The sequence below is a fragment of the Ictalurus furcatus genome, chromosome 27 (assembly GCF_023375685.1).
Source record: "Ictalurus furcatus strain D&B chromosome 27, Billie_1.0, whole genome shotgun sequence".
NCBI classification, from domain to species: domain Eukaryota; kingdom Metazoa; phylum Chordata; class Actinopteri; order Siluriformes; family Ictaluridae; genus Ictalurus; species Ictalurus furcatus.
The window spans coordinates 5,266,907-5,275,026 of NC_071281.1; the positions used below are offsets into that span (position 1 = coordinate 5,266,907).

General features: G+C 42.1%; 1 protein-coding gene across 1 annotated transcript; it reads left to right on the forward strand.

Moving 5' to 3' along the window:
• Positions 1-544: 544 nt before the first annotated feature.
• On the forward strand, positions 545-4,194 carry wdr83os (WD repeat domain 83 opposite strand). The gene is made up of 4 exons (XM_053616551.1): positions 545-954; positions 1,688-1,793; positions 1,902-1,999; positions 3,944-4,194. Exons 1-4 carry the CDS (start codon positions 905-907, stop codon positions 4,008-4,010), a joined length of 321 nt encoding a protein of 106 aa, XP_053472526.1. The 5' UTR covers positions 545-904; the 3' UTR covers positions 4,011-4,194.
• Positions 4,195-8,120: the final 3,926 nt, after the last annotated feature.

Consider the following 8,120-nt stretch of genomic DNA (forward strand, 5'->3'; position numbering starts at 1 on the left):
GTTACACTGAACAAACAATGCTCCTGACCTCCAGGGGGGCCAATCTGGACACTCCTCCTAATAAATAATTAAACTGATCAAAACTAAATGTAAAAAAAAAGTGTCGAGCTGTGAGAACCAGCATTTGTCATGACGATGCCGAGCGCTCCGTCTCCTAGCTCTGCTGCTATCCCGAAGAACAACTGAGAAAACTCGCTCTCTCTCGCTCAATTAATTCATAATGATGAAATACTCACTTTTTGTTGCAACTGAGCTGCTGTGTTGTGTGAAGTGTCCGGCTTATCGCTGCTTCGGTGCCCGGGAACAAGCAGCACCAAGCTGGACACTTCTCACAGGAAACACGGAGGCCACGGCCGTAGAGCTGCAGTCCGGCTCCAGGTCTCCATAGAACACACAGTGAATAACACCCTGCAGGTGGCGCTAACACACTTTACTCTACTCACACTCCAACGCTGCAGGTGGCGCGAACACACTTTACTCTACTCCCACTCCAACGCTGCAGGTGGCGCTAACATACTTTACTCTACTCACACTCCAACCCTGCAGGTGGCGCGAACACACTTTACTCTACTCACACTCCAACCCTGCAGGTGGCGCGAACACACTTTACTCTACTCACACTCCAACCCTGCAGGTGGCGCGAACACACTTTACTCTACTCACACTCCAACCCTGCAGGTGGCGCTAACACACTTTACTCTACTCACACTCCAACCCTGCAGGTGGCGCGAACACACTTTACTCTACTCACACTCCAACCCTGCAGGTGGCGCGAACACACTTTTACTCCCGATGTCACCATCGGAAAAAGCAGAAGAAGAATGACATGGGTTCTGGTTTAGCGGTGAGTGTGTAGTTAACCCGGTGTAAAGTGTACAGATTAACGCGCTGTGTGTTTAATATTATGAGTTTTAACAACATGGCGGATCCGCGGAGACACAACAAGATCTTCCGGTGAGTTTAATAACGCAGTTTTATTTATTTCAGCACTTAATAACAAGAGTTTTACATTAGCATCAGTTTAGAGCTAACACAGCTAACGGAGGTAATTAAACCTGAGCACGGGTCATAAACTAAACTATAACATATAATAATATAATATAGTATAATGTAATATAATAAAATATAATAAACAGTGGGAGATAAATTAGGCGGGTAATCTCTGTGTGCGTGTGTCTGTGTGCGCGTGTCTGTGTGCGTGTGTGCGTGTGTCTGTGTGCGTGTGTCTGTGTGCGCGTCTGTGTGTGCGTCTGTGTGTGCGTCTGTGTGTGTGTGTGTGTGTGTGTGTGTCTGTCTGTGTGTGTGTGTGTGTCTGTGTGTGTGTGTGTGTCTGTCTGTGTGTGTGTCTGTCTGTCTGTGTGTGTGTCTGTCTGTCTGTGTGTGTGTCTGTCTGTGTGTGTGTCTGTCTGTCTGTGTGTCTGTCTGTCTGTCTGTGTGTCTGTCTGTCTGTGTGTCTGTCTGTCTGTGTGTCTGTCTGTGTCTGTCTGTGTGTGTGTGTGTCTGTCTGTCTGTCTGTCTGTCTGTCTGTGTGTGTGTCTGTGTGCGTGTGCGTGTGTGTCTGTCTGTGTGCGTGTCTGTGTGTGTGTATGTATGTGTGTGTGTGTGTGTTTGTGTGTCTGTGTCTGTGTGTGTGTGTGTGCGTGTGTGTGTGTGCGCGCGTGTGTCTGTGTGTGTTCGTGTGTTACAGCTACAAGCCCCCCAGCAGTGACTCTAATCCCACTCTGGAAGATCCGACTCCTGACTACATGAACCTCCTGGGTATGATCTTCAGTATGTGTGGACTCATGCTCAAGGTAACACACACACACACACACATGGGGGAATGTAGACAGTGTTGGGGTTTATGTAAAAGATCTATATCAATGATTTGCCGTAAATAAACCATATGTGTGTGTGTGTAGTTGAAGTGGTGTGCGTGGATCGCAGTGTACTGCTCCTTTATCAGTTTCGCAAACTCTCGCAGCTCAGAGGACACCAAACAAATGATGAGCAGCTTCATGTGAGTAAAACACTAATCCCTGTGTGTGTGTGTGTGTGTGTGTGTGGGGTGATGACACGGGGGGGAGTATTAATATAAATATATTTATATTATTATAAAAATAATAATAATTATTATATATTATTATATATTAGAAAATATTTGAATATAGTGAAAATAACTTCCACTTGTATTTTTTGGTCTTCACCCTGATCGCTTGTTTCATGCTCCTAGCACTTTTCCTTTTATGGAGTTTTGTGGGCGTCGCTACATGCAAATGAGCCATGTTGGGAAGGTGCTTTACGGCGATCAGCATGCGCACACGTGTACGAAGAAATTTGTTTTTTCTGTAAATCTCGTGAGTGGCAGAAACGTTTAGTTCGGTTTGGCTCACTCAGACGTTTACACACACATTTACTCAAATATTTCTAAACAAGTCCCGATGATCCAGACACCAGCCCTGTTCCTGGAGATCGACCTTCATGAAGACTTCAGCTCCACCCATCATGGTGCCCACCTGTCCATCTGATCACTGCATTAAGAAGTACATGATTAATTAAACAGATGTTTGATTTTTAGTTGGAAATGAAACCTTCAGGTGGGTACAGTAGATCTTCAGGAGCAGGGTTGGTGACCACTGAGATACAGGATGGAGACATGCTCGAGCTCCTCGGCAGCTTTGTGACCGTTTAGTCTGTTAAAATCTTGTATACGGTTTATATAAACTAGGGATGCACCGAAATGAAAATTCTTGGCCGAAACCGAATATAATGAAAAGCTTGGCCGGAGGCCGAAACCGAACACGTGTTTTTCGCGTTTTTTCCATTTATTTTGCCATTTTTTTCACCATTGCATAAATTAAATAGTCAAAAGGTGCTTTTTACTATTTTGTCTTGCTTTTCAAAGAAAAAAATTTATTACAAAAACTACAATTTCAAAATATATATTTAACACTGAACATTTTTTTCATTCCAGCAGGCACAGACTACCAACAAGGCACAATATAACTTTAAATAAATAAATGAGTAAAATAAAAATATTTTGATGTGGTCATCTTTGAGCCCCCCTTGAATAGCCGATGTTAGGCCTATAACTGACTGCTGAAAGAATGGAACACTCTGAAGCCTACAACTAAAAAGTGCATTGAAAAGTGCATTGACAAGAGTGCAGAAAATGGTTCTATTGGGTTCTATACGGCTGATTATATTGGGGATATATACCGCTCGCGTCCCTGTACACCTCGCCGAGTATTATAGTAGATATAGAATAGTTAGATACGTTGTTAATGTTCTGTTCCCTTAAATAAATACTTCTTTACCTGCTTCAGTACTCTACTCCCTTACGTCTCGCGACGTGACAGAATACTCCGGAACAGAAAGAAAACAAACGTGCACGTGTCCACCGTAAACAACGTCACGGTTGTCAACCTCTGTAGAGCATGCGCTCGTGCACTTAGCACGTGCATGCGCGCGCCCGCTCATCGCTCCAAGCGCACTGCCGGAAGTGGAGGTCGTGAAATGCGCGCGTCTCACTCTGGTTGCTCGGCTATTTGGCGCGTCATCAAACACGTCATTGTTCAGTCAAATTTATTCGGCCTTTTCACTTATTCGGCCGTACACTGAAAGTGCTTTTTTGCTATTTTCGGCCGAATAATTTCGGTTGCCGAACATTCGGTGCATCCCTAATATAAACACCTGAGAGCAGAGACTGAAGGAGAACAAGAGCGAGTCCCGCTGTTCCTCCTTTAATAAACTCTCTCCTCTGAGATCAAACAGACCACTGGCTTCACGTTTGTGATGAGATCACGTGGTGTAATGGATTTATTCACAGAAAACTACCATCATGGGGTGTGTGTGAGAGAGAGAGACAGAGAGCACATTAATACAGAGAGAGATTGCATATTAATATTATGTTTCACCCATGGTGTGTGTGTGTGTGTGTGTGTGTGTGTGCGATCCCCCCCAGGCTCTCTATATCAGCGGTAGTGATGTCATATCTGCAGAACCCTCAGCCCATGTCACCGCCATGGTAACCAAGGTCATGACCCCCAGGGGTCAAGAGGATCAAACACAAATCCTGCTTCTGATCATTCAACAAGCTCCTCCCTCTCTCTCCTGATTGGCTGAGAGCTGATCATACTGTAGATGGTATGAATGCCTGTGTGTGTGTGTGGGAACACTATTAATATAAAATAAAGAGGAGTTTTTATGAACTTACACTGGTGCTGTGTCTTTATGATGTATACTGCTCACCTGAGCAGTGTTTGGCAGTGGGCAGAGTCACACACTCTGTAATTTTCTAGTGGATTTCCAGCTCAGAATAAAAACTGTCTCCTGCTTCGTGTTTTTGTGATTGTGATGGTTTTACGTTCTCATTCTGAAATGTCTCTGTTTTGTTTTCTTTTGTAAACTTTATTATAAACACTAAAGTTACTCCTGTAGGTGTCCTGAGCAGTGACTCTGCATCAGTGCAGTAAACAGTTTGTTCTGCGTATTGTGTTGGTGTGGAGAGTTTCTCAGTGTACACACACACTGTAAATATAAATGTAAAGGTACAGAAATGTGTCACGGTTCACTTCCTGCTTCTGTTCTGTGTTTGGGTTCATACACTTTCTTCACTGATTATTTATTTATTACTCTCACTTTTTTATTAAAGCGTAAATTCCCAGGTTAAACCCTGTCCCCTCCGTCACCGTCATGTCTTTCTTTATATTAACAACCCCTGCTGGAAAGAAAACACAATGGAGACCATTATAGAATTTGTAATGCTTATAATGGGAATTTGTATTGGTTTTAATGGCTCCTGTGGATCTGTACTAGTAATCTATTGCTGTCAATTGGGGCCAGTTATGTCTAGTGGATACTGTTAAGGACCAGTAATGGTTTGTAATGGTATTTTGTAGTGGAAACCATTAGAATTTCTGTGAATTTCTGTTTCTATTGTTTTCCCCGCAGCAGTTCCAAAATGTGAAGTGCGTCAAACACAATCTGACCCGCTGTTCGATGGCGGATTTACCCGCCTGACTCTGTTCATTTGAACCCCTTATGATTAGAATATAATCCATATTTAACCTCACAGTGTGTGTGTGTGTGATACTGTTTAATATAATAGTGCATGCAGGCTACACACTCATTCAGTGAAGGTCTTATTAGAACCTACTAAAGCGCATTGCAGGAGTAGCGTCAGAATGTTTGTAGTGATAAATACATGCGTGTTTGTCCGGATGCTTTTTTCTTTCCTCCTCTGCTCAGTGTTCTTGTTCTCTGTAAATTATCCGTAGCTTCTGTGTAGAACCCGAAGCATCCTGGAGCTGAATCAGATCTCAGTTTAATCGTGTTCCGTCATGTTCAATTCCAACCGCTGCAGTACTAACATCTCACCAGGTTTATTTTCAGTGGTCTAGCAGAGGTGTGTGTGTGTGTGTGTGTGTGTGTGTGTGTGTGTGTGTGTGTGTGTGTGTGTGTGTGTGAGAGAGAGAGATTTTGTGTTGAAAATGCCAGGTTGTATTATTGTACCCATCACAGGACTGTGATCTGCTGCTTCATCCTGAACCCAGGTTTTATATCATCTAACCAGGTCAGACTTTCAGGTAGAGGTGAGCCGTATAGTTCTCCATGTAGCCTGAGATTCAGGATTTTCCCTTCATTTTACTCCAATCCCAAATAACTAGTAATTTTTTACTTGAGTTGTCCTCTCATCGGGTTCTTTATTACTCTCTTAATCACTCGTCATTATTAACATTATTACTTTTACCGTTACTTCAGTAATTATTTTTATTATATAAGAAGTTTTACTTGTACTTGAGTAAACTTTTGTCTACTTGACCCACGTCTGGTTCACTTTCACATTTGGAGAGATTACTTATAAACATGGACATGTTATTTGATTATAATATCCCCATTTATGTGCATAAAAATGTAAATTACACACACACACACACATCCTTCTGTTTTTGCACTTCTAGAGATAAAAAGACAACTTTACAGTAAAACTTGTTAAATCGCACCACTGTTCAGGTAGAGGTTTTGTCCCCCCTACCAAGTGATCTGATTGTCCTGCTTTCTCTTCTCTGATCATAGACGGCTTCTGATTGGCTCTCTGTGTATAGGTGTCCTGAGATATTACATGAACATAACTCAAGTTAAACTTTACATGGGTGATGGAAAGCGCAGGTCTGATTGGGGGATGGATGAGATGAATGTTCTCCAGGCCTGACTGACCCGCTGAGTTTCCTGCCCTGTGCAGTGAGAGGAGATACCAGCAGGGGGAGACACTGAACTGAGGAATACCTGAAGCTGCTGAAGGAACATCATCTCTGGCTTTGTGTTTCTCATTATGAAGTGGCTTTGGTACGTATTTATTTGCATGCCTTTGGCCTAAAGAACCCTGTAAAAATATTTAAAGTAAATACACATGCAGTGTAGAAATGATTGCAGATTTAATAACTCTAACAACATGTTTTTAATGTTCATAAAGTTTAAAGTTTTAACTTTAGAATGATCTCTCTCTTTCATCTTTTTTTCTTTTCAATCTGCAAAAATAATCCCTAATGAAAGAGCATAAACAGGTTTTCACAAAATTGTAGAAACATCTCAGCGATGATGAGTGGAAGGACGGGAAGAAGAGTAGATCTTGACAACAGATGAAGAGTAAATCATTAGGAGATCGCAGGAGGAGTGTCACTGATCTGGAGCAGCTTTCACGCATGGGATTAGGATTAAGTGAATTATCATTTTATTTGTGTTTACTGCAGCCAAACAGGATAAGCCCTGCCCCTTCCTTTTCCTATTCAATTCAATTCAATTCAATTTTATTTATATAGCGCTTTTTACAATAGACATTGTCTCAAAGCAGCTTTACAGAAATATCAACACGGTATACAGATATTAAAGGTGTGAATTTATCCCAGCTGAGCAAGCCACTGAGTGGCGACGGTGGCAAGGAAAAACTCCCTAAGATGGTAAGAGGAAGAAACCTTGAGAGGAACCCGACTCAGAAGGGAACCCGTCCTCATCTGGGTAACAACAGATAGTGTGAAAAAGTTCATTATTGACTTATATGAAGTCTGTATGGCCTTAGGAGCAGCCGTAGTCCCAGCAGTCTGGAATTGGAGTAGATGAGAGCTCCATCCAGAGGCAGGAAATCCGAAACGGATCAGGCAGGTCCAGAGATCAGAAAGGATCAGGATCTCTAGTATCTCCATAAAATCGTGTGTGGCTCGGCAGAAGGAGAGAGGGAGAGAAAAGATTATTAGGATTGTGCTTAGCATAACAGAAAGTCTAGTCAGGGTAGGCTTGAGTAAACAAATACATTTTAAGCCTAGACTTAAACACTGAGACTGTGTCTGAGTCCCGAACACTAATTGGAAGACTGTTCCATAACTGTGGGGCTCTATAAGCGAAAGCTCTCCCCCCTGCTGTAGCCTTCACTATTCGAGGTACCGTCAAATAGCCTGCATCTTTTGATCTAAGTAGGCGTGGCGGATCATAGAAAACCAAAAGGTCGCTTATATACTATGGTGCGAGACCATTTAGTGCTTTATAGGTTAATAAAAGTATTTTATAATCACTGTGAGATTTCACTGGGAGCCAATGCAGTGTTGATAAGATTGGGGTGATATGGTCGTATCTCCTGGTTCTTTTCCTAGAAGTTTCTCAGCAGTTCGATGAACAGATTATAATGAGAACTTTTCACAAAAACTATTTTTAACACAGAAACACAACTCCGTGTCAGTTATTTATTAGCTACGATGCATTTACTCCGCTTTCTCTATGTAACATGTAACGTAACGTAACTGATAAGTTTAAGACTTCTGTATGGAAAGAAATATAAGTGGATTAGTTTTCAGGTTAAAGTGATCTTATATAACAACTCCTGATTTCGGTAAGATCACGTCTAGTTTTAATGAAGGCTACGAAGATAAATCTTGTGTGTGAGACTGAATGCTATTAATAAGATCCAAAACATTATGGACATGTGAGTGAGAGAGAGAGAGAAACAATTAAACAATGAGTGTCTGTCTGTCTGTCTGTCCCTGCTGTTATCCATCATTAATCTCTACATCACTGCAGGAACTCTGTAATGAAATGTCTACAGTTTATTCACTGGTGTGTGTGTGTGTGTGTGTGTGTGTCTCTGTGTG

What these genes read in the sequence shown, in the direction of transcription:
- wdr83os (XM_053616551.1), top strand. Translation starts at nt 905, where the DNA reads ATGAGTTTTAACAACATGGCGGATCCGCGGAGACACAACAAGATCTTC. An exon ending in AGACACAACAAGATCTTCCG is followed by an intron (nt 955 to 1,687) that starts GTGAGTTTAATA and finishes CGTGTGTTACAG; the next exon opens with CTACAAGCCCCCCAGCAGTG. An exon ending in TGTGTGGACTCATGCTCAAG is followed by an intron (nt 1,794 to 1,901) that starts GTAACACACACA and finishes GTGTGTGTGTAG; the next exon opens with TTGAAGTGGTGTGCGTGGAT.